This window comes from Gorilla gorilla, chromosome 10, assembly GCF_029281585.2.
Source record: "Gorilla gorilla gorilla isolate KB3781 chromosome 10, NHGRI_mGorGor1-v2.1_pri, whole genome shotgun sequence".
In the NCBI taxonomy this organism is placed as follows: domain Eukaryota; kingdom Metazoa; phylum Chordata; class Mammalia; order Primates; family Hominidae; genus Gorilla; species Gorilla gorilla.
Window position 1 is genome coordinate 38839629 of NC_073234.2, and position 26920 is coordinate 38866548.

The window sequence follows — 26920 nt, forward strand, 5'->3', positions numbered from 1 at the left end:
CAAAGGGAGTCATCAAATAAAGGTTCTTTTAAAATGAAGATTAGCATCTAAACTTTTGTTCTTATGTGATCAGAGAAACTGAAAGTATGTCAGAGAAGAAAATCTATTCTGGAAAAAAGAAACACAACTGCTTCATTGAGATCAGATTATTCTTTAAGTGCAATTCTTTACTACCAACATGTTTAGGTAACCCAAATTTCTCTAGTCACAGAATTTCATAATATCCTCTCAGAACAGTCAATACTGTAACTTACAGCAGAATATAAGAAACAAAATTATGAATATGTTTTTACCAGCTTGGTTGCTTGTTGCAGGATTTCCAGTAGGGGGGACAAGAAACAAGGACTGTATAAAAGATCCCAGTGCATTTACAATATCACGAAAAACCTTGGTAGAATGCTGTTTCATATCATAGGACTGACAAAATGACCTGTAAAATAATTTAAAAGGTTTTTGGGAAAAACATTTGAATATATTAAAAATTATAAACCTTTTTATAGCAAGTGATATTACTATAAGAGTTACCAAACTACACTAAAACATTCATTACAACTCAGTAATTTTACCAATTTAGGACAAAGGTCCAGATAGAGGTCACAGTTCTAAAAAAATTATTTTGGCTATATTAAATCAGTAAATTCAGACTGATGTCTATCACTCACCACATGTGTTTACCTCACAGTTCTTTTCCACATCTACACGCCCTACCCGTCCTTATAGATACAATACCCTATTTTCTTTGTTTAGAAATCACTAATATTGGGAATAAATACCAAAAGTCTTCTGACTAGTTTATTAACCTATTATAGGTTAGTTTACAGGTTAATAAACATTAACCTATCTATTTAACAAACTATTGCTGAGGTTTTACCTTAATAGTTGAGGCTGCACACAGAATCTGTGTATTGATTCCACCGCAACAGCTCGTAGCCACTGTGGTTTATCTGCATCCAGAAATTTCACCAGAAGTGACAGAAATATCTCACATTCAGTTACCTAAAAATATATTATTTTTAATACTATTTCTTTGAATCAAAGAGAAGAATTATAGACTGTGTTCTTATTCTTAACTTAGTGCTATGGACAAACCAATAAAATCTTTTAGATTAGAAATCAAACTCTTAATGGGGAGTGGAGAAACAGAGAAAGGAAATGTAGTTATACATGGAAACATTAACAGTAAAAATAATCACAGTGTTTCTCTAAATATATCCCTGAAAACATTAGTAATCTGCTAATACGGTTAATCCTTTATCCTTGCTCTTTAGAAAGCAGATAATACCATCATGCCATCTCCATTTCTAAAAACTGCCAGACAGCATGTACCACATAAACTGCTGACAGGATGCACGTTCTACTCTTCAGAGCAGTTTTTCCATACTTTCTTTTGCTACTAAAGAAACAAAGAGGCAAGCCAAAGGGTGCTTAGTATAAATTTTATAGTAGAAAAATAAGGAGGAACCTATAGCAGTTGACAGATGTAAAGTATATAACTATTAGAACAGGGTCTGTACTGCTAATTAAGTATTAATTATCATTACTGTTGTTGCTAATATAGACCATTTCTCAGCAAGCTCTTTATAAATAAATAATGTTCAAGGCACACCCAAGGCATTATTCATTACATGTCTGATAACTGAATGAACAAACAAAAGCTAACCCGTTCATCCAAAGGTAAATGGATTGTTTTTGTTACTTATTAATTGACAATACAGCAGGACCTCTGGGAGGTAAAAATTAAGCTGACATGGTGATTGTTAGGCCAAACTGATTCTTGCTACTAGGTACAGCAAGTTATTGGATGTTTTAGCTGGGGTATCTCAAAATGAGTGAACCATAATGTGAGACAAGAAATTCGGGGAAATATAGTAGCCCTCAGGCTTTTAGTGCAAAGTCTTAGCTGCTAGTATTTTCTAATGCCTTTCAGTATCTTTAACTGGATGCTTAAAAAAAGGACATAATCATAATGACACAGTAGGAGGAATAACTAAAAACAACATTATCATTTAGACTGCTAATGACTGGGTAAGTATATGCAGAGGCTTGTCATTGTCCTAAACATGATAAAGCTTAGTTTAAAGGAACTAGATCAGGAGTCAGGTGGCTCAACTTCTTTATCCAGCAACCTTGTGCATAAGGACAAGCGTGGTTGCCTTTCTTATAAATAAAGGATGAAAATATCTACATCTTTCTGGGAAATCAAATGAGAAAAATGTAAGAATAAAAACATCCCCTAAACATGACAAAGTGCCATGCAAATGAATAGGGCATTATTTTTTCTAAACAAAATGACCCCTCTTTAGAGGAAGAACTGAAAAAGAAAGACCCATGCTAGTGACTCATTGGACAACAGCTCTATCTACTGGAGGGTTTGAATATTAGCAAGCCCTTCAACAAGTGCAATATCAGCTTTACAAGTGGCATAAAAGTGTGTGTGAATGAATTTAAGGTTCATCAGCTAAGCTTTGAGGCAAGAATACAAAGGATCTCAGAAACATCAAGTATATTACAGCCAAAGGAATAATATTATAAAACTTGCCTTGAAAGCATATCATTTTTTCTCTATGACACAATGACTATAACACAAACCAATCATTTATCAATTTATACTGGAACCACTAAAATCTTACGATTTGGGTAAAAAAGAGAGGCTCTCTCCTGAAGTCTAGAACTTTGTTCTCCTTTTGTTTCTTCTTGTCAAGTGTGAAAGTTTGAGCAGAGAACTAGTGTTGAGAGCACTAAACACTGAACAAGGGCCTCAATGGAGAAAACCTACTATGAATCTGTTAAGACTTTCCCCCAGGTGGCTGCACTTATAAGGAAACAGGTATTAAGATTAGCATTTATGGTGTAAATCCAATTTTTGTGACCCAGATATGTCATAAACTCCACTATACCAACATGAAGGGTGATGAATGTTTTTGAACTCCTGTAGTACTTTGGTAGTAGATTATTATCTAAACGTCAAGAGACATCTGATGGCTTAAGATGAATCAAAGTTACTGAGGTAGACATTCTAATCTCAATATCACATAGATATCTATTAAAGAATCCTGTATGTAAGAGTTGACTTGGCAGACAATGAAGAAAATCTGGTAGCACATTCATGCAGGAGTCTATTTGTCAGGAGCTTGTCAGAGTTAACAACCTCAGAGCTAATAGATTTGGTAGTGATGAGATCTTTTGTTAGAGAAATGTCTGTGAAGAAGTAGAAAATTAGTTTGGACAAGACAATTTAGCCTCATTGATTCCTTTCTAAAAACAGTAAGTCAAGGGCAGAAAAGAGATATGCTAGCCTCTTTTTTTTTTCTCTTTTGAGACAGTTTCACTCTGTTGCCCAGGCTGAAGTACAGTGGCTCAATCTTGGCTCACTGCAACCTCCACCTCCTGGGTTCAAGTGATTCTCGTGCCTTAGCCTCCTGAGAAGGTGGGATTACAAGCCACCATGCCCAGTTAATTTTTGTATTTTTAGTAGAGATGGCGTTTCGCCATGTTGGCCAGGATGGTCTCGGACTCCTGACCTCAAGTGATCCACCCGCCTTGGCCTTCCAAAGTGCTGGGATTATAGGCGTGAGCCACCACACCCAGCCACTAGCCCCTTATAATTAAGTTTCATAAATTCCTTAAGGGTACTTGTTTAAGGAATATGTGGGTACACATCCTAAGTGATTCAGAGAGCAGAAAAGCACCTACCTTGGATGACAGAAAGGGAAAATAATATAGTATAGTAGCTATTAATATACCTAATGAGTGAGAAATTCTAATTTCTAAATTCTAGTGAGTGATACATTCTAATATACCTAATGAGTGAGAAATTCTAATTTCCTCTAGTCACTCTAGATGTATTAACAGAACCTTTAAAGATTAATTATCTTCACCCTTGAACTACCTGATAGAGTGAGATAACCTGGTGAATACTGGGAAGCACATAATTCTCTAGGGTAGTCATTCCCAAAGTGTGGTCCCTGGGCCCCTTAGGAGTCCCTGAGACCATTTCAGGTGGTCTGCAATTTCAAACTTATTTTCATAATAATATATTATTTGCCATTTTCAATGCACATGGGCCAAATGGCTGGTGCCTTAGCAGAAATCAAGGCAGTAACCCCAAACTGTACTAGTGTCATTGGATTCTTCACTGCCACGTATGATTTTAAAAAAACAAAAATGGTCTTACTTAAGAACCATAATAAACAGGCCAGGCAAAGTGGCTTATGCCTGTAATCCTTCCACTTTGGGAGGCTGAGGCGGGTGGATCACTTGAGGTCAGGAATTCAAAACTAGCCTTGCCAACACGGTGAAACCCCGTCTCTACTAAAAATATTTTTAAAATTAGCCAGGCATAGTGGCAGGCACCTGTAATCCCAGCTACTTGGGAGGCTGAGGCAGGAGAATCGCTTGAACCTGGGAGGCAGAGGTTGCAGTGAGCCGAGATCGTGCCACTGCACTCCAACCTGTGCAATGAGAGTGAAATTCCATCTTTAAAAAAAAAGATTAATTTTTTTTTAAAAAAAGAGCCATAATAAACAAAACTAAAATAAAAATAAAATACAGATTGATTTTGTTAAATCTGACCCATAAGTACATGTCTTTTTCTTTTTGAGATGGAGTCTCAAAAAAATAATATCTTTACATATTATATAATATATAATTATATATATATTATTATACATATAATATCTTATATACTTTGGATATTTTGGCGCCTGCCACCACACCCGGCTAATTTTTTGTATTTTTTAGTAGAGATGGGGTTTCACCAGGTTGGCCAGGTTGGTCTCAAACTCCTGACCTCAGGTGATCGGTCTCCTAAAGTGCTGGGATTACAGGCGTGAGCCACTGCGCCTGGCCAAGTACATGCCTTTTTAATGTTCCTTGTGACAAAACAGGAAGTACACATGAAGCATTTTTACTGTGTATCAAAGTACCATCATTGTTGGAAGAAAAGCATAGCTGTGAACCGAGCTAGTCTTTTTACCCTGTGCAATAACATTTTAACTGAAAAAGCAAACAGTAAATCATGATTATTTACATTTGTATATACTGTACAAACAGTTTCTCAAAAATAAACAAAGTACGCCTGTCACTTTAGGGTAAACAACTGACTGTTGCCAATAATAAAATTTGAGCTTTCAAACAAAAATCAGAATTTAAAAAAACTTGTATCTACCCTATAACCTAAGACTCTTCTGATAAATGGTGGTGATATTAACAAATGTAATATTTGCAGGAAGTGATAACATTTGGAATATCTACACAACTAAAATACATGATGTTACAAAATCATGCATGACTAAAAGATCCATTTGAAATGTAAGACCAATGAAATGAATTTTACTGTAACACAGTATAAAAACGTTTCAGATCCTAGACCTGTAAGAAAGTGTCGGCAGGGTGTGGTGGCTCACGCAGTAATTCCAACACTTTGGGAGGCAGAGGCGGGCAGATCACGAGGTCAGGAGATCGAGACCATCCTGGCTAACACAGTGAAACCCCGTCTCTACCGAAAATACAAAAAATTAGCCGGGCGTGGTGGCAGGCGCCAGTAGTCCCAGCTACTCAGGAGGCTGAGGCAGGAGAATGGCATGAATCCAGGAGGCGGAGCTTACAGTGAGCCGAGATCACGCCACTGCACTCCAGCCAGGGTGACAGAGCGAGACTCCGTCTCAAGAAGACAAACAAAAAAAGAAAGTGTACCGTTTGGTATAGTATCAAAGAAGAATATCCACCATTATTATCTAAAAAGGCCATTAATATAATTCTGCCTTTCAACTACATGTCTTTATGAAGCCAGATTTTCATCGTTATGTGTCAACCCAAAAAAAATCACAACAGAATGAAGACAAAAGATATGAGAATCCAGCTGTCTCCTATTAAGCCATACATTCAAGACATTTACATTTGGAAAACGTAAAATAATTTTTTTTTAAAACATAATTATTTTTCATAAAAGTTTATGTTAACATGTAATAGGTTTAGTATCATTTCAGCTTTAATTCTTAATAAAGTAAATAATGATAGAAATAACTCACATGCACAAAAGCTCCTAAATATTTTTTAAGAATATAAAGGGGTCACTGTTTTCATAGGGCATTCAACATGATTTATTTATTTTGGGTCCTGATACCTCTGTCTTGGATCCCCAAGTGTCACTCCCTCCCAGCATTCCCCTCTCACCACCCACCCCCAGTATCACTCAGCTGAGGCGATTTCAGGGACTAGTAGGGACACAAAGGGCTGAATGATTGGAACAGTGGTGTGCTGCTAGAGGTGGCAGACAGCCAGGGCATCCCCAGTGCCTTTCTGCTCTGGAACATTCTGTGACCCGTCGGGGTGTTTTGAATGGTAGCACCCCCTCTTCCACATGGTTATTTATTAAATGACCACTTCCTGTTGCAAAAAAAGTAATAAAAGAGTATAAAGCAGTCTTGAGACTAAAAAGTATAAGAATTATTCCTCTAGTATGTCTTCTAGGAGATGTACCATTTCCAGGTTTAAATAAAGAAAATACAGAGAAATAAGAGAGAGGCATCACACATCAACCATATATAGCTTGCCCCCCAACTACCAGGCCTCTAACTTTTGCCCTTGAAGAAACTGTAGAATGCCTAAATTTTTCTAAGCTAACATGTCCCAATGTAGCCAATTACAATACTGAGGAATTACTTTCTTATATATATCTGAAAATCTCAACTTTGCCAACTCAGTCCTAGAGTTCCTTATTAGGAACCAATGTTTTACCAGTTGATCATCACCCACAATTCACAAGTAAAGCAGGAAAACAGGCCTTCCTGTTCCTTTAGGCAGTAACTTTCCATTTTTTTCTGTTGCTGGCTGTGCTGTCATCTGTCCCACGTTGTCCCCCTATACCCCCACCAATTAAAGGGACAAAGGTCAAAATATGGAGAATGGTATAGAAGCAATACAAGAAACTTGGCACTGTCAGCCTTGGAGAAAGAAAAAAAAAAGAGAGCGAGAACGAAGAAAACAGTGAAGTAGTAAAGTGCAGTGGGGTTAAAAGTCTGTTATGGAGCCTAAAAAATTAGTTAACACCCCAGTTTTGCAGCTTATAAACCGCATCATCTCAGGCAAACTATATAAGCATCCTGGTCCTCATTTTCTCAGCTATAAAACTCAAATATGAATGTCTGCTTCATAGGGCTGTAGTAAAGTTAAAATGTATTAATGTATGCAAAGCAATGCTATGGTCTAAATGTTTATATACCCCCAAAATTCATGTGTTGAAGCCTCTTCCCCAGTGGGATGATATTTGAAGGTGGAGTCTTTCGGAGGAAATTAGGTTATAAGGCTGAAACCCTCATGAATGGGATTGTGCCCTTATAAGAAGATACTTGAGAGGCTTCTTCCTCTCTCTACTCTCCACCATTTAAGAATAAAATGAGAAGACAGACATCTGCAAACCAGGAAGTACACCCTTACCAGACACCAGATATGCTAGTAGCTTGATCTTAGATTTCTGAGGCTCCAGAACTTTGAGATTTAAGCTACACAGTTTCTGGCATATTTTATATAACAGCCCGAACTAAGACAATTACTTTGTACAGTGTCCAGAACAGATGAACTCAATAAAACAATTTCATCCAAAATGGAAATTACTGAGGAATTAAGATATCTGTATCTCTGAAAAGGTTATTAGATAAATTGTTAAATAACAGAATTGATAGACAGAAACCAAGTATCTCAGCTTGGCCCAAGTATCTTTAGTCTGTCATAACAAGATAACCAGAGACTGGGTGGCTTAAATGACAGAAATTTATTTGTTACAATTCTGGAGGCTGGAAATATGAGATAAAGGTGTTAGCGTGGTCAGGTTCTGCTGAGGGCCCTGTTCTGAGCTTGCAAATGGGTGCTTTCTTCCTTTGTCTTCACATGGTGGAGGGCAAGAAAGTGAGAGAGCAAGCATGCCCTGGTGTCTTTCTATGAGGGAACTAATCCCATCATGAGGGTCCCACCCTCATGCCTTCATCTAAGCCTAATTATCTCCCAAAGGCCACATATCCAAATACTGTCATGTTGGGGACTGGGGCTTCAATATATTAATTTTGGGGGATATACTTCAACCCATAGCATCAAATTTTATTAAAAAAAAAAGATGATGATGATAAATAAGTTGGGAGGTCCTGGTTAGCAACAGAAACAAAATGTGAATTTTGCATTTGTTACTATGAAGATGTAACTAGGCTGCATTACTGAGGAGAACAGAATACTTGTTTTTCCAGGACTGACTAGTGGATATGAAAAGGAAAACGGGAACTGTTTTCTCTTCCTATAGTCTTAAGAAACATTCTAAAGAAAGGAGGAGGAGGAGCCCTTCTAAGACAGCCCTGCTAATATTTAGGGAACAAGTGAGGAAGTGGTATTTAGTTGGCCTAGTGACAGGAACAAAAACTTTCTAAACATTTGGACCACCATATGACCTGGCCACCTGATTTAACAGCAACTATGGCAACTACACTGGCCCTTAAAGTTCTTCTCCTTTTTAAAAATCCCTCCTATCCTGTTGACTTTCCATGGTGACTGATATTACTATATTGTAATTATTTTCATTTCCACTATTTTGTTTACTTAAAAATTTTTTTTAAAATTTTTATGAGTATATAGTAGGTATGTAACATTTATAGAGTAAATGAAATATTCTGATACAGGCATATAATGCATAATCATCACATCAGGGGAAATGGGCTACACATCACCTCAAGCATTTATCATTTCTTTGTGCTAAAACATTCCAATTATACTTATTTATTTATTTATTTATTTATTTAGAGATGGAGTTTTGCTCTTGTTGCCCAGCCTGGAGTGCAATGGCACAATCTTGGCTCGCCGCAACCTCCGCCTCCCAGGTTCAAGCGATTCTCCTGCCTCAGCCTCCCGAGTAGCTGGGATTACAGGCATACACCACTATGCCCGAATAATTTTGTATTTTTAGTAGAGACAGTGTTTCTCCATGTTGGTCAGGCTGGTCTTGAACTCCCGACCTCATGTGATCTGGCCGCCTTGGCCTCCCAAAGTGCTGGGACTACAAGCGTGAGCCATGGCGCCTGGCCTCTTTTAGTTATTTTTGAATGTACATTATTGTTGACTAATCACCGTGTTGTGCTATCAAATACTAGATCTTATTCATTCTATCTACCCATATTTTTGTACCCATTAACCATCCCTACTTTCCCCCTGCTCCCCATCTCCACCACCCTTCCCAGCTGCTGGTAACCATCATTCTATTCTCTCTCTCCATTAGTTCAATTGTTTTAACTTTTAGCTCTTACAAACGAGTGAGAACATGTGAAGTTTGTCTTTCTGTGCCTGGCTAATTTCACTTAACATAATGTCCTGCAGTTCCATCCATATTGTTGCAAATGACAGGATCTCACTTTTCTTTTTATGGTTGAATAGTACTCCATTGCCTATATGTACTAACTTTTCTCTATCCATTCATCTGTCAATGGACACTTTGGTTGCTACTAAATCTTGACAATCATGAATAGTGCTGCAATAAACATGTGAGTGCAGGAATCTTTTCAATATTAAAAAATATTTAATTGTGGTAAAACCATACAATATAAAACCCCAACAATATTTACGTGTACAGTTGAGTAGTATCAACTGTTTCACATCGTTGTGTAAAAAACTCTCTAGAACTTTTTTTTTTTCCCTGAGACGGAGTCTTGCTCTTGTCACCCAGGCTAGAGTGCAATGGTGTGATCTCAGTTCACTGCAACCTCTGCCTCCCAGATTCAAGCAATTCTCCTGCCTCAGCCTATCAAGTAGTTGGAATTACAGGTGTGCACCACCGCACCCAGCTCATTTTTTTGTATTTTTAGTAGAGACAGGGTTTCACCATGTTGGCCAAGGTCTCAAACTCCTGAGCTCAGGTGATCCATCCACCTTGGCCTTACAAAGTGCTGGGATTACAGGCATGCACCACTGCACCTGGGCTCTAGAACTTTTTTATCTTGCAAAACTGAAATGCTATACCCACTCAACACTAACTCCTTATCCCTTTGTCCTCCTGGTCCTTGGCAATGACCATTCCATTTTCTCTATGAATTTGACAAGGTACCATGCATAAGTGGAATTACACAGTAATTTGTCCTCTTGACTCACTTATTTCACTCAGCATAATGTCCTCAAAGTTCCAGTAACAGGATTTCCTTCTTTAAGGCTGAATGATATTCCAACATATGTATACACTGTATTTTCTTGGTTTGTTCATCTGACAATGAACACTGGAACTGCTTTCACCTCTTGGCTATTACAAAAATGAGACAATGAACATGGGTGTACAAGCATTTCTTTCAAATCACACTTTCAATTCTTTTGAATTTATATGCATAAGTAGTATTGCTGGGTCATATGGTAATTCTATTTTCAGGTTTTTGAGGAACCTCCATACTGCTTTCCATTGAGGCTGCACCATTTTATATTCCCACCAACAGTGCACAAGGGTTCCAATTTTCTCCACATCCTTGCCAACACTTGTTATTTTCTGGTGTTCTGTTGTGTTTTTAACAGTGACCACTCATGGGCATAAGCCTCATTACAGTTTTGCTCTGCATTTCTCTAATGATTGGAGATGTTGAGCATCTTTTCATATGCTTGTTGGACATTGGTATATCTTCTTTGGAGAAATATCTATTCATGTCCTGTGCCTATTTTTTAACATTAGTTTTTTGTTGTTGTTGAGTTGTAGGAGTTCTTTATATATTTTGAATATTAATCCCTTTTCAGGTATGTAATTTGTGAATCTTTTCTCCCAAGTGTTGCCTTTTCACTCTGGATATGGTTTGGGGCTGTGTCCCCAACCAAATCTCATCTTTAATTCCCACGTGTTCTGGGAGGGACCCAGTGGGAGGTAATTGAATCATGGGGACAGGTCTTTCTCATGCTGTTATCATGATAGTGAATAAATCTCATGAGATCTGATGGTTTTAAAAAGGGAGTTTCTCTGCAAAAGCTCTCTTCTTGTGTCTACCACCATTTGTGATGTACCTTTCACCTTCCTCCAAGATTGTGAGGCCTCGCCAGCCATGTGGAACTGTAAGTCCACTAATCTTCTTTATTTTATAAATTGCCCAGTCTTGGGTATGCCTTTATCAGCAGTGTGAAAATGGACTACTACAGTAAATTGGAACCAGGAGTGGGGTGCTGTGGAAAAGATACCTAAAAATGTGGAAGTGACTTCGGAACTGGGTAACAGGCAGATGTTGGAACAGTTTGGAGGGCTCAGAAGAAGACACGAAAATGTGGGAAAGTTTGGAACTTCCTAGAGACTTGAATGGCTTTGACCAAAATGCTGATAAGGATATGGAAAATGAAATCCAGGATGAGATGGTCTCAGATGGAGATGAGGAACTTGTTGGGAACTGGAGTAAAGGTGACTCTTGTTATGTTTTAGCAAAGGGACTGGCAGCGTTTTGCCCCTGCCCTAGAGATTTGTGGAACTTTGAACTTGGAAGAAATGATTTAGGGTAACTGGCAGAAGGCATTTCTTTCTTTCTTTCTTTCTTTCTTTTTTTTTTTTTTTTTTTGAGATGGAGTCTCGCTCTGTCACCCAGGCTGGAGTACAGTGGAGCGATCTCGGCTCATTGCAAGCTCTGCCTCCTGGGTTCATGCCATTCTCCTGCCTCAGCCTCCCAAGTAGCTGGGACTACAAGTGCCTGCCACCACGCTTGGCTAGTTTTTTTTTTTTGTATTTTTTAGTAGAGATGGGGTTTCACCATGTTAGCCACGATGGTCTCAATCTCCTGACCTCATGACCCACCTGCCTCAGCCTCCCAAAGTGCTGGGGTTACAGGCGTGAGCCACCACGCTCAGCCGGCAGAAGTCATTTCTAAGCAGCAAAGCATTCAAGAGGTGACTTGGGTGCTGTTAAAGACATTCAGTTTTAAAAGGGAAACAGAGCATAAAAGGTTGGAAAATTTGCAGCCTGACAATGCAATAGAAAAGAAAATCCCAGGCCGGGCGCAGTGGCTCATGCCTATAATCCCAGCACTTTAGGAGGCCGAGGCGGGTGGGTTGCTTGAGGTCAGGAGTTCGAGACCAGCCCGGCCAACATGGCGAAACCCCATCTCTACTAAAAATACAAAAATTAGCTGGGTGTGGGGGCTCACACCTGCAATCCTAGCTACTCAGGAGGCTGAGGCGGGAGAATCACTTGAACCCAGGAGGCGGAGGTTGCAGTGAGCCAAGATGGGGCCACTGCACTCCAGCCTGGGATACAGAGCAAGACTCCATCCCTCCCCCCAAAAAGAAAAGAAAATCCCATTTTCTGAGGAGAATTTCAAGCTGGCTGTAGAGATTTGCATAAGTAACAAGGAGCTGAATGTTAATCACCAAGACAATGGGGAAAATGTCTCCAGGGCATGTCAGAGACCTTTGAGGCAGCCCCTCCCATCACAGATCCAGAGGCCTATGAGGAAAACGTGGTTTTGTGGGCTGGGCCCAAGGTCCCTGTGCTGTGTGCTTGGTCCCCTGCATCCCAGCCACTCCAGCCGTGACTGAAAGGGGTCAACATAGAGCTCGGGCCGTAGCTTCAGAGGGTGCAAGCATCAAGCCTTGGCAGCTTCCACATGGTGTTGAGCCTGCGAGTGCAGAGAAGTCAAGAATTGAGGTTTGGAAACCTCTGCCTAGATTTCAGAAGATGTATGGAAACATCTGGATGCCCAGGCAGAAGTTTGCTGTAGGAGCAGGGTCTTCATGGAGAACCTCTGCTAGGGCAATACAGAAGGGAAATGTGAGGTCAGAGCCCCCACACAGAGTCCCTACTGGAGCACCGCCTAGTGGAGATGTGAGAAGAGGGCCACTGTCCAGACACCAGAATGACAGATTCACCAACAGCTTGCACCATGCACCTGGAAGACCCACAGACACTCAACAGCAGGCCATGAAAGCACCTGGAAGGGAGGCTGTATCCTGCAAAGCCACAGGAGTGGAGCTGCCCAAGACCATGGGAACCCTCCTCTTGCATCAGTGTGATCTGGATGTCAGACATGGAGTCAAAGGAGGTCATTTTGGAGCTTTAAGATTTGACCGCCCTGCTGAATTTCGGACTTGCATGGGGCCTGTAGCCCCTTTGTTTTGGCAAGTTTCTCCCATTTAGAATGGCTGTATTTACCCAATGCTTGTACCCCCATTGTATCTAGGAAGTAGTTAACTTGTTTTGATTTTACAGGCTCATAGGCAGAAGAGACTTGCCTTGTCTCAGTTGAGCCTTTGGACTGTGGACTTCTGAGTTAATGCTGAAATGAATTAAGACTTTGGGGACTGTTGGGAAGGCATGATTGGTTTTGAAATATGAGGACATATGAGACTTGGGAGGCCAGGGGCGGAATGATATGGTTTGGTTGTGTCCCCTCCCAAATCTCATCTTGAATTCCTACGTGTTGTGGGAGGGACCTGGTGGGAGGTAATGAATCATGGGAGGCAGGTCTTTCCCATGCTGTTCTCATGATAGTAAGTCTCACAAGATCTGGTGGTTTTAAAAGGGGGGTTTCCCTGCATAAGCGCTCTTCTCTTGTCTGCCACCATGTGAGATGTGCCTTTCACCTTCAGCCATGATTGTGAGGCCTCCCCAGCCACACGGAACTGTAAGTCCAATAAATCTCTTTCTTTTGTAAATTGCCCAGTCTCGGGTATGTCTTTATCAGCAGTGTGAAAACTAATACAACTCTGCTGGCTTCTTTCTTTGAGGTGTAGAAGATTTTAAGTTTGATGCAGTTCCATTTGTCTATTGTTGCTTTTGTTGCCTGTGCTTTTAGTATCATAGTCAGGAAATCATTGTGAAATCCAATGTCATAAAGATTTCCCCCTATGTTTTCTTTTAGGAATTTTTTAGTTTTAAATCTTGTGTTTAGGTCAAGAATCCATTTTGAATTATTTTTTGTACGTGGCATAAGGTAAGGGTCTAACCTCATTCTTTTGCATGTGAATATCCGGTTTTCCCAGCATAATGGTTAAAGAGACTATCCTTTCTCCACTGACTGGTGTTGGCACCCTTTTCAAAGATCACTTGACCATATATATGAGAGTTTATTTTTGGGCTCTCCATTCTGTTCCATGGGTTTTTGTGTGTGTCTTTATGCCAGTACCACTTTATGCTATTCTGATTACTGTAGCTTTGTAATATGTTTTGAAATCAGGGAGTGTGAGACTTCCAACTATGTTCTTTTTTCTCAAGATAGTTTTGGCAATTTGGGGTCCCTTGAGATTCAATATGAATTTTAAGATGGTTTCTTCTACTTCTGCAAAAATTGCTGTTGGAATTTTGATAGGAACTGCATTTAATTCATAGATCTCTTTAGATTATATGGACATTTTAACAATTTTAAGTCTTTTAATCATGAACACTGGCTATCTTTCCATTTCTTTGCGTCTTAAATTTCTTTCAATAATGTTTTATAGTTTCCAGTGCATAGGTCTTTCACCTTCTTGGTTAAGTTTATGCCTAAGTATTTTTATTCTTTTTGGTACTTTGCAAATGAAATTGTTTTCTTAATTTCTTTCTGGAATTGTTCACTGTTAGTGTATAGAGACATATTTGCAACTTTGCTATGTTTATTAGTTCTAACAGTTTTTCTGGTGTGGAATATTTAGGGTTTTCTAAATATACATTAGCAAACAGAGATAATGTTACTTCTTCCTTTCCAATGTGGATGCCTTTTATTTCTTTTTCATTCCTAGTTGCTCTGGCTAGGAGTTCCAGTACCATGTTGAATAGAAGTGGCAAGAGTAGGCAATCTTGCCTTGTTCCTGATCTTAGAGGGAAAGCTTTCAGGTTTTCACTATCAAGTGTGATATTAGTTATTAGTTATTGTCTCTTCATAAATGGCATTTATTGGGTTAAGGTAGTTTAGTTCTATTCCGAGTTTGTTGAGTGTTTTTATCATGAAAGGATGATGAATTTTGCCAAATACTTTTTCTGCATCAATTGAAATGATCATGTAGTTTTTAACCTTCATTCTTTTAATGTAGTGTATTATATTAACTGATTCTTGTATGTTGAAACGTCCTTACATTCCAGGGATAGATCCCACTTGGTCATGGCATAGAATCCTTTTAAAATGCTGTGGAATTAAGTTTCCTTGTACTTTCTTGAGAATTTTTTTTATCAATATTTATCAGGGAGCTTGATCTGTTTTTTTTTCCTTGTAGTATTTTTGTCTGGCTTTGGTATTAACGCTGGCCTCATAAAATGAGCTTGGAAGTTTTCTCTCCTCTTCAATTCTTTGGAGTTTGTTAACTGTTCTTTCAATGTTTGGTAGACTTTTCCAGTGAAGTCATCTGCTCTTGTGCTTTGTTGGAAGGTTTTTCGTTATTAATTCAATCTCCATACTAGTTATAGGTCTGTTTAATTTTTTTCTTGTGATTCAGTTTCAGTAGGTTGTATGTTTCATGGAATTTATTCATTTCTTCTAGGTTATCCAATTTGTTGGCACATAATTCTTCCTAGTAGTCTTTTATGATCCTTTAAATTTCTTATCTCTGTGGCATCAGTTGTAATGTCTCCTCCTTCATTTCTAATTTTAGTTATTTGAGTATTTTCTCTTTTTAGTCTGGATAACGGTTTGTTAATTTTCTTAATCTTTTCAAAAAAAAACAACTTTCATTGATTCTCTCTATTGTTTTTCTATTCTCCATTTTGTTTATTTATGTGGTATTCTTTATTATTTCCTTCCTTCTCCTAACTAGTATGTTGTTTAATTTCCATACATTTGAGACTCTTCTCATTTTCCTTCCACTATTGATTTCTGGCTGGATTCCACTTTAGTCAGAGAAGATACCTGGTATGATTACAATCTTCTTAAATTTGTTGAGACTTGTTTTATGGCTTAACATAAGCTCTATCCTTGAAAATAATCTATGTGCACTTGAAAAGAATGTGTATTCTGCTGATGTTAGGTGGAGTGTTCTGTATATGTCTGTTAGGTCCAACTGTTCTACAGTGTTGTTCGAGTCCTTTGTTTCCTTATTAGTCTTATGTCTAGTTGTTCTACCTTTACCGGAAGTAGAATATTGAAGTCTTCTACTATTATTATATTGTCTGTTTTTAGAATATAGGGCCAGGCACGGTGGCTGACACCTGTAATCCCAGCACTTTGGGAGGTTGAGGCGGGTGGATCACCTGAGGTCAGGAGTTCAAGACCAGCCTGACCAATAGGGTGAAGCCCCATCTCTACTAAAAATACAAAAATTAGCCAGGTGTGGTGGTGGGTGCCTGTAGTCCCAGCTACTCGGGAGGCTGAAACAGGAGAATTGCTTGAACCCAGGAGGTGGAGGTTGCAGTGAGCCGAGACTGTGCCACTACACTCCAGCCTGGGTGACAGAGTGAGACTCCATCTCAAAAAAAAAAAAAAGAAGAAGAAGAAGAATATAAATGTGAAAAAATTACAGAATGCTGAATTTAACCTAACACAGAATTTTAAAAAAACATGGTGCATTATTTTTTCTGAGAAACAGTATTTGAATGTTTACGACTAAAGCATTACATAAATAGAATTATCATCCGGAATATCACAACATAATAGGCATCCATTAACTTATGCAAAATAGATACAATATTGGACTGTAAGTCAAAATAATTGGTTTCTAATCCTAGATTTGACCAAATCTTTAATGTCTTTGCTTTAATCTGTTAAGACATATGAAACAGTATAAATGAAAGCAGAATAAACTGAAGAGACTATAATTTTAATAATCCTTCAAATGAGATACAGACAATTAGCTAAGAAGCTGAGTTCCAAAACGACAATTCCTATGCTGCCTTCAGACAACAGGCAATGACTCTGCTTCACACATTATGAATACTCTATAAACATAAGCAAGATTCAAGAAAGGATAGAACAAACCTTTAGAGTACCTAGAATACATGTAGGTACTCAAAAAAATTCTGTTGAACTGAATTGAAAAAACTAAATGCGCTACAACAGACCACTTTTTACAAAGGGCACAACATGCAACTATATACACAAATACATAAGGAAATTAGCACTTACCAAAAGACTGTAAAACTGCTTAATCAGAACAGATACTACTCTCAGCAAACGCATGCAGATAGGAAAATATGGTTTTTCAACTGGTGCTGGAGAAGATGAGGTGCTGGAACCTTGTCTGAACTTTATATTTGGAGAAAAGAGCTTTATCACAAGAGGACATACCCTTTCTTTGAGGAGGAAACTAAATTCTTGGTGCTATTTGCAAGGAAAAAAGAAAGAAAAAAATAATTAACTTTATTTGTACTTAATACTTCTAAAAACACAGTCTCACTAGGAAACAAAACTCCTTAATAACCAGTATTAATAATTTAGCTTTACTATAAGTTTTTATGTTTTATTATTTTATAGTTTACACACAATTTTGAAATTCGTATTGCACTTAGAGAGTCTAAGGTCAGAACAGTCATCAGAGCCCAGCATAGTGGCTCATGCCTGTAATCTTAGCATTTTGGGAGCCCAAGGTGGGAGGATAGCTTGAGCCCAGGAGTTCAAGATGAGCCTTGGCAAAACAGTGAGACTCCATCTCTACAAAAAAAATTAAAAAATTAGCCAGGTATGGTGGCACGCACCAGTAGTCCAGCAATTTGGGAGGCTGAGGTGGAAGGAACACTTGAACCCAGGAGGTCAAGGCTGCAGTTAGCCGTGATCATGCCACTGCCCTCCAGTCTGGGTAATAGAGCAAGATGCTGTCTCAAATAATAATAATAATAATCATAATCAGTATTACAAGAAGTTTTTGAAAGAATATAAGTTTAAAAGGAACATTTAATGATTTTAGAAGTAAGTAATTGGTGATTAACAGAAACTTCAATTTTAGCTGGACACTGGTAATTAAAAACATAAACAGAAGAAAGAAAATACAGCCAGGCATGCTGGCTCAGGCCTGGAATCTTAGCACTTCGGGAGGCTGAGATGGGAGGATTGCTGGCATCCAGGAGTTCAAGACCAGCCTGAGCAACACAGGGAGACCCTGTCTCAACAACAACAACAACAAAAATTAGCTGGATATAGTGGTGCCTCCTGCGGTCCCAGCTACTTGGGTGACTAACATGGGAGGATCACTTGAGCCCAGGGAGGTTGAGGCTGCAGTGAGCCATGATCACACCACTGTACTCCAATCTGGGCAATGGAGCAAGACCCTATCTCACACAGAAAAAAAAAAAAAGAAAAAGAAAAAGAAAAAAGAAAGAAAAGAAAACAAGCTACACAAACTCAAGCAAATAGTTTAAAATAGGTAGCTGAGGAGAGAAAATTTCCTAAGAAAGTATAAGTTATATAATTCACTGATTTCATTTTTCAAAGAACAATTCCATTCATGCAGAGATTTAATAATTAACTTAAAATTTTGTTCTGCTTGGACTGCTTGAACAGAACATGATGAGCTGATAAAACATGCAATGGCAAACAAGCATAATTATTTTACAAGTCAGGGAATCTTGCAAATAATTCTTAAATTTTACTTATAGCCATGATATATCATAAAGAAAGCACTCCTTAACCTGTTAATTCCCTGCCTATATTAGCCAAGAGTAATCCCATTTCACTGACAATATAAGGCCTAGGCTGTATTTAATGACTAGCCTCAAATACATTTTGTTGTTGTCATCCAAATTTCACTGAAGCTATAAACAAACAAAATATCACAAAAATCATTTGACCTAATCCTTTCATCTTACAGAGAAGGAAAATAAGGCATAGAGCAGGTTGTTTGCTCAGAATCACAAAACTTTTTAAATGTATCTTTTTTTTTTTTTTTTTGAGATGGAGTTTCACTCTGTCACCCAGGCTGGAGTGCAATGGCACAATCTCAGCTCACTGCAACCTCCACCTCCCAGGTTCAAGCAATCCTCCTGCCTCAGCCTCCCAAGTAGCTGAGATTACAGACATCTGCCACCACGCCTGGCTAATTTTTGTATTTTTAGTAGAGACGGGGTTTCACCATGTTGGGCAGGCTCTCCTGACCTCAGGTGATCTGCCCGCCTCAGCCTCCTCCCAAAGCGCTGTGATTACAGGCATAAGCCACTAAATGTATGTTTTAAAAAATCAGATTCTCAAGAAAGAAAATCCAAAAACACAGATAAATAAAAAGATAAAAATAAAAGTCTTGCCTAATCTCACCTCCTGGAGATAAGTGGACTAGTCATTGTTACTTCTGCATGTATACTCTTCCAGACTTTAATAAATATTTTAATATACTTTTTCATTCTTTCCTCCAAAATGAGATCTTAAGAGATAAGTGATTTGAAATTATACTTTCACATCTACAGTTAGTTTATCTGACTGCCAAAATGAAAAGTAAAGTCCACTTTCATATTTTACAAAAATAATTATTTTGTATATTGGTTAAAATATATAAACATACCGGCAATTCTTAAGCAATTCTTAAAAGTTTTACCAATTCACTGTTTCCCTCTCACTGCTCAACTCACTACAGTTGGGTTTCCTCCAGCACTATCACCAACCATCCCAACTCTACTTCTCCACTTCTCATTATACTCATCATGATCTCTGTGGCCAAAGCAAACATTTTCCAGTCTTTCCAGTTTTCATCTTATCAGATCTCTTTGTTTTTGTTTTGTTTTGTTCTGTTTTGTTCTGTTTTTGAAATAGGGTCTTGCTCTGTCACCCAGGCTGGAGTGCAGTGGTATGATCATGGCTCACTGCAGCCTTGACCTCCTGGGGTCAAACGATCCTCCCACCTCTCAGCCTCCCAAGTAGCTGAGACTACAGGCATGTGCCACCAGGCCCAGCTGATTTTTTTTTTTTTTAATTTTTCGTAGAGACAAGGTCTCACTATGTTGCCCAGGCTGGTCTTGAACTCCTGAGCTCAGGCCATCTGACTGCCTCAGCCCCACAAAGTGCTAGGATTACAGGTGTGAGCCACTGCGCCTACCAGATCTCTGTGAACCACCTGATATAACTGATTACTTGCTTCATCTTGAAACTTTCTTTGCTTTTGCCTTTTATTATGTCACACTCTCTTAGATTTGTTCCTGCCTTCTGGCCTTGTGTTCTCAGTCTCTTGTATATGCTCATCCTCAACTGTTTAATGTTGAGCTTCCTCAGAGTTCCAGAGTACCATGCCCTTGCTTTGTACTCTAGGTTCTTACCACAGAAAATCTCATTCACTCCCATATCTTCAATTAGCAACTATATGCCAGGAACATTTAAATTTATAATTTCAGCCCCAAACCTTGAAATGCATAAGTCCAACTAACATTTTGCATGTCTCACAGATACCTTGAAATTAGTATATATATGAATAATGTGTCCTTTGTGATAAAAATTCTGCCCATGGAGTACTCCATCTTAGCAAATGGTTCACTGTTCAAGCCAGAAAGCTAGAAATCATCTTTGAGACTGCCTTTTTCATCTTCCACTACAACACTTCACTGAGGCAAAAGGCAAAGCTTCAATGCCCTTAAAGCTTATTTTTCTAGAAAAGAAGACATCCTTTCTCAGGGTCACTGCTCTTCAAATTCCTTCTGTGTGGAGTATTCTTTTCCTGTTCTCTCTATATCTCCTAACTACTCTTAATCCTTCATTTACAAGCTTAAGTATCCTATCCTTGATTTATCACCAACTCTCCACCAGGTCTGGTCCCGTTATTCATTTCCTAACACTTTTAATACTTTTCCTTCACAGCACTCATCAAGCCTTATCAACTCAGTTAAAATCTGTCTCCCCATTAGAATTGTTAAGTGCCACAGGGCAAAGATTTTATCAGTCTTATTTAACTTCTGTATACTTGGCATAAAACTTAAGTGACTGGTAAATTTTGACTGCATATGTGAATGATGAGTTAAAAAAAGAAACAAATACGTATCTCTGGAAGAAAACTATACAGGATGAAATTCTAGGATCTTACACAGAGAATTCTTCCCCTTCCATGCTTTACAGCAAGAAGAATAAAGTAAATTTCCTAAGTATAATAAATCCGTAAAAACAGGCCGGGTGCGGTGGCCCACGCCTGTAATCTCAGCACTTTGGGAGGCTGAGGTGGGCAGATCACGAGGTCAGGAGATCGAGACCATCCTGGCCAACACGGTGAAACCCCGTCTCTACTAAAAAAAATACAAAAAATTAGCCGGGCGTGGTGGCAGGCACCTGTGGTCCCAACTGCTCAGGAGGCTGAGGCAGGAGAATGGCGTGAACATGGGAGGCAGAGCTTGCAGTGAGCCGAGATCGTGCGACTGCACTCCAACCTGGGTGACAGAGCAAGATGCTGTCTCAAAAAAGAAAAGAAAAGAAAAGAAAAAAATCTGTAAAAACAGTTTCAAATCTTTTCCTATGAAGTCAGAAAACATGACCCAAACATAAAAATTTTAAATTCAAATTCATTAACCAATTCATTCATTCAAATATTTATCAAACACCTGCCATATGCCAGGCACTGTTACTAAAGACACGTATACAACAGTGTACTAAATCCCTGCCTCATAGAGTTTATCTTCTTGTAGGGAAAGAGAGAAAATAAAATAATACACAATATGTAATAATATATAATACACATATACGTGTGTGTGTGTGTGTGTCAGGCAGGAGGTGATAAGTGCTACAAAGAAAAAGAGAGATAAGAAAGATAATGGTGCTGGTAGGAAAAAAGGTTGCCACTTTACACAACGTGGTTGGGGAAGATGTGTCTGGTAAGTTGACGATTGAGCAAAGCCCTCAAAAAAGTAAGACAGCAAGCCATATGAGGAAAAAAGGACTCCAGGCCCAGGAATGGTAAGTACAAAGGCCCTGGGGCAGGAGTCTGCTTGAGGCACTTCACAAACAACAAGAAGGACAGTGTGGCCAAAGGGTGAGGGCAAAGAGAAGAGAGGAAAGAAACAAGATCAAGGAATATTGGGGACTAAACCATGAAAAGTTCCACAGAGCATAAGGACACTTCATCTTTTAGTCTGATAAGGAGGATATCAACTGAAGCAATTTACAAGAGACTAAAAAGATTCGACTTTTTAAAAATACCATTGTGGATGTGGTGTCACAAACAACTATAATAAGTGGTACAAGTATTAATATATATGCAAGCAGACCAGTTAGGAAGCCATCACAATAATTCAAGTAAGAGGTGATGGTAGCTTAGACTAGAATAATTGTAGAAGTGGTAAGAACTGATTGGATCCTGAATATATTTTGAAGGTGATGGTCGGGATGTGATGTGTATATAAAAAAGAGAGGATACGGAGAGAAACTAATTTGGATCAACGTGAGTTCAAATCCCAACTCCATCACTTATAAACCATGAAACTGCAGACAAATTATTTAACCCTCTGGATGTTGTAGTTTCCTCATGTGTAAAACAGTGATAACTGGTATCTCAGGCATTTGGGAAGATAAAAGAGAATATTAATATGTAAGGAATCTGGCACATAGCACGTAGAAGGCAGTCAAGAAATGACAGCTACTATGACTATTATTTATACAAGAGTGCTGGACAAATTATACCTAAATACTGCTTATCCTATTACACTACAAGAAAGGGAATCATCAGTGTATATACTGCTCGCCAAAAGCATTTAACAACTGCCTAATGTATACCAAAAATTATGAGCCATATAAAACTAATTTCAGCTCCACATCCTGGCCTAAAAAATCTTATATTACTGTAGCACTTGATTCACTCATTTTGTAGGTAAGAGCAAAGGATAAAATGGATTACTTAGGGAGGAAGCATGGTAGGGGAAGGCACTAGATGAGTAGTTAAAAAACCTAAATTACAGTTCAAGACCTAATAACTAAGGGACCCTGTGCAAGTCACTGACTTGATTTTGGACTTTAGTTGTTTTCCATTTAAGTTATGTGAAAACACATAGCTAGATATATAAGCAAGTAAAAATCAACAATTTCTTTAGGCTTTTAAATATTATACAAGTAGCTCACATACCACATTTCCTTCATAGACCCATACACTGGGAAATACCTGACTATTAATAGATTGTCTCTAGAGATTCTTTCTATTACAAAAATTCCAAAATGCTAAGGCACTAAAAAAAAAGTAATGTTAACACTAAACTGTTATATGTCTAAAGTTTGAGGCTACAATTCTCCATATCTTTCTTTCCTTCCTTTTTTTTTTTTTTTTAATTTAAGAAATGGGGTCTCGCTCTCTCACCCAGGCTGGAATGTAGTGGCTTGAACACGGCTCACTGCAAACTTGACCTCCTGGGCACAAGCGATTCTCCTGCCTCAGTCTCCTGAACAGCAGGGAATACAGACATGCACCACTATGCCTAGCTTTTTTAAAAAAATTTTGTTTTATTTATCTTTTTTGAGACAGAGTCTTGCTCTGTCACCCAGGCTGGAGTGAAGTGATGCGATCTTGGCTCACCGCAACCTCTGCCTCCCAGGTTCAAGCCATTCTCCTGCCTCAGCCTCCTGAGTAGCTGAGACTACAGGCACCCGCCATCACGCCTGGCTAATTTTTGTATTTTTAGTAGAGACGGGGTTTCACCATATTGGCCAGGCTGGTCTCAAACTCCTGATCTTATGACCCACCCACCTCGGCCTTCCAAAGTGCTGGGATTACAGGGGTGAGCCACTGCACCCAGCCTTTTCATTTTATTTTCTGTATTGATGGTGTCTCACTATGTTGCCCAGGCTGGTCTCGAACTCCTGGGCTCAAGCAATCCTCCCACCTCAGCCTCCCAAAGTGTTGCAATTACAGTCATGAACCACCAAGTCCAGCCTCTTTGCCACTTTTAAGGTGGAAAAAAAATACATGTTGCTTTCTTTAAAAATATCTGTAAAACAATTAAGATTAACTTTGTCACAAGATACTATAAATGGCTTACTTGTAAAAAGACCTGCGGAAAATCATTGAGGACTGACTCAAGTAATTCGAGGCCAAACGTCCGAGTCATTTCTGTCATGCCCACTAGCCAATAAGGAGCATCAGCATTAACCAACTGACAAAGATCCTGGGAAAATAAATCGAACAATTTCACGTGCTAGAATTAAATGTGCTTTTCCAAACTCGCAGTTCATAAATCTTTAAAAAAAATCTCTCTTCTTATATAATACATGTTTTTGCTCCTTAGAAACTAAGCACTGGTAATTCCAATTTTGACAAATTGTGTAATTGATAGATTATATAAGTCAACTTTTAAAGAATCATATAACTACTGACAACACAGAGACAGTAGACAGATAAATGATTAATCTAACATTATTTCAAATGAAAAACTAAGCTTTTAATCTGAAGTAATAATATTTTCAGTACAGATTAATCTTGTTTTACCTAAAATTATTTATTCATGACAAGTGATGTAAAAATCAGGTATCTATGTATCAAATTATACTACACAGACCAAATTTATTACTTAAATTTTCCTTGTTTAAAGAAACTTTTTTTTGTATGACTAGTTGTTTCTGATACACCTGTTTTCTAGTTCTGCATTTATTTCATTTTCTTAAAGTGAGTCATAACGTTTTATCATGTTAATTAGCTATAAAGTAAATATAAAAGTTGTTCTTTAGAACTATTTTAATACTACCTGACATATTTTCAAAAAAATTCACATTAAAAAAATTAGACATAAAATCCCCAACTAAAAAATTCACACAAAACTATATTTTAGAATAAAAATTACTTTTATCAACTAAAATACCTGGAAAAGCATATATGCATCTTTAGCACAAGGTTTGAGGGTACTGACAGATCTTCTGTTACTATTTCCTTGTACCAGTACTGGTTGTTCTATAATATCTGCAATCAAAACAGGATGGGTTTTAGGAGTTCATAATAGCCTTTAATAAATTATATATTCTGTTTAAAAGATAATGTTTAAAATAAATATTTGTTTATATAAGTTGAAATTATAATTTCAGAATTAAAATTTCCAATGTTAACATATGCCTCCAAAACAAAAAAAAATGGGAATCTATTTTTACACCAAATACCATAAAAATCACTCTTTGCTACCTTACAATCACTCTAATAAGCTGGATATCTTTGTCCATACATTTGGTTTCCCAGTCTCCCATTCTTCAGCCCCTTTATTTCACGGATTTAAAATTCACATGATCTTTAAATGTGCTTTTAAATATCAAACAAACATAAACGTTTACCATATGGTTAACTCCTCTACCATTTCACTATTTTCAAGATAATTACTGCTTGATCTGCTGCTGTTACCATGTCAGTTACAGATACTCACCAGCTAAGAATCAGCTGGGATGGTGTTTCCCAACTCAGCATTTCTTTAACTACTAGTAAAAAATATCATTCTCTGTAAGTTATGACAGCCTGTTTTGAATAAATATTGACTTAACGACTACCTGAAAAGAAAAAAGTTCTAAGTATTTCTACCTTACTATAAAGTATTAAATGGCAGATTAGCCTTAGAGACAAACAACTAAAACTACCACTCCAGGAATTTCATTGAGGTTACGAATGTATAAAACATTGAAACTGGGAAATTGCCGTGTGTTATTACAATATGATTTTGAATATTTTAACCAAATGGGACACATTATAATTCCGTAATATTTCAAACTACTAGAATTCTACCTGCATTTTTCCCCAAGAAAAAATAAAGAAAAAACAATATACCAAAGTGGAAATATTCTAATAAACGTAGTCGATAAACATATTTAAAAAAAAATTTTTTTTTTTTGAGATGGAGTCTTGCTGTGTCACCCAGGCTGGAGTGCAGTGGTGCAATCACAGCTCACTGCAACCTCTGCCTCCCGGGTTCAAGTGATTCTCCTGCCTCAGCCTCTGGAGTAGCTGGGACTACAGGTGCACACCACCACACCCAGCTGATTTTTTGTATTTTAGTAGAGACGGGGTTTCACCGTGTTGCCCAGGCTGGTCTCGAACTCCTGAGCTCAGGCAATCCAGCCACCTCAGCCTCCCAAAATGCTATGATTACAGGCATGAGCCACCGCACCCAGCCAAAAATTAATTTTTATATTATTTAAATGTTCTTAACACATGTTAGCAGATACAGACAAAAATTTATGAGGGAAGCCCACTCTTGGAAATTTATCTTAAAGAAATAATTCAAAAAGATATGTAGGAAACCACCCAAAACAGTTATAAAACACTGAACAGAATGCAAGGTCCAATAGGAGACTAGTTCAGTTAAATTAGAGAATGGCCATGAAATATAATGCAATCATTAAAATTTAAATTATGAGGACGAAGCAATAACATGAAAAATTCATAGAATGTAATGTTTGGTTAAAAAATACATATAATGCAATACTTGGTTTAAAATGTGAAATTATATTTAATACAAAATTATGCATACACTAGAAATAAACAAGGAAAACAAGGAGCCTATTCCTTAGGGGATCAAATTGTGAGGAATTTATTTTTTAAGTTGCCATTATAGACATAATAATGTTGATCATCTCAGCAAAGGCCGAAAGTTAATAAAAATGAAATCATCCAAGAACCACCCACAAAGTAAAACAACTTCTAGCACTTTACCCCTGTGTCGTTCATCTTCAGCAACCATCCTCTCAAAAACAACAGTAACAACTTGTCGCACTGTAGCAGCAGCTGTATTATTTGTAATATTATCTTTTGTGAAGTGTAGTCGAAAACAAAGAACGATTGCCTGAAAACACAATTTTCATTTAGTGTCAAATAAGATTGAAAAGCAAGGCCATTATCTTTATTGAATAATTTATGTTTGGTTGTTTCAATCACCATCATGGAAAGTCCCACCATTTACAATAAAATATAGAATCCTCAGATTTTGATGTAATTCAAGTTGTCAGTAAATATATAGCCACAGAAGATTAGCTATGGTAATGTGCAACATACCTTTTAAAATTTGATTTTTTAACATCTATATAACAATGTGTTATGCTTTTATTTCCCCAGAATGACGTGCTTTGCAAATAACATGAACTCAAAGTTTGTTGTATCACTTAATGATCTGGAGAAGTATGTG

The 26920-nt window shown here is 37.9% G+C and overlaps 1 protein-coding gene across 5 annotated transcripts in view; it reads right to left on the minus strand.

The window, feature by feature from the left end:
- Positions 1-26920, minus strand: part of MON2 (MON2 homolog, regulator of endosome-to-Golgi trafficking) — a 130272-nt gene that overhangs the window by 71563 nt on the left and 31789 nt on the right. For all 5 annotated transcript variants that reach the window (XM_004053489.5, XM_004053488.5, XM_031000799.3 and 2 more), the window contains 6 exons: positions 26452-26581; positions 24623-24720; positions 23807-23932; positions 17010-17204; positions 872-996; positions 294-430 (listed from right to left, as the gene is read on the minus strand). In XM_004053489.5, the coding sequence (XP_004053537.1) occupies positions 294-430; positions 872-996; positions 17010-17204; positions 23807-23932; positions 24623-24720; positions 26452-26581 (811 nt within the window). The remainder of the gene's footprint in view (positions 1-293; positions 431-871; positions 997-17009; positions 17205-23806; positions 23933-24622; positions 24721-26451; positions 26582-26920) is intronic.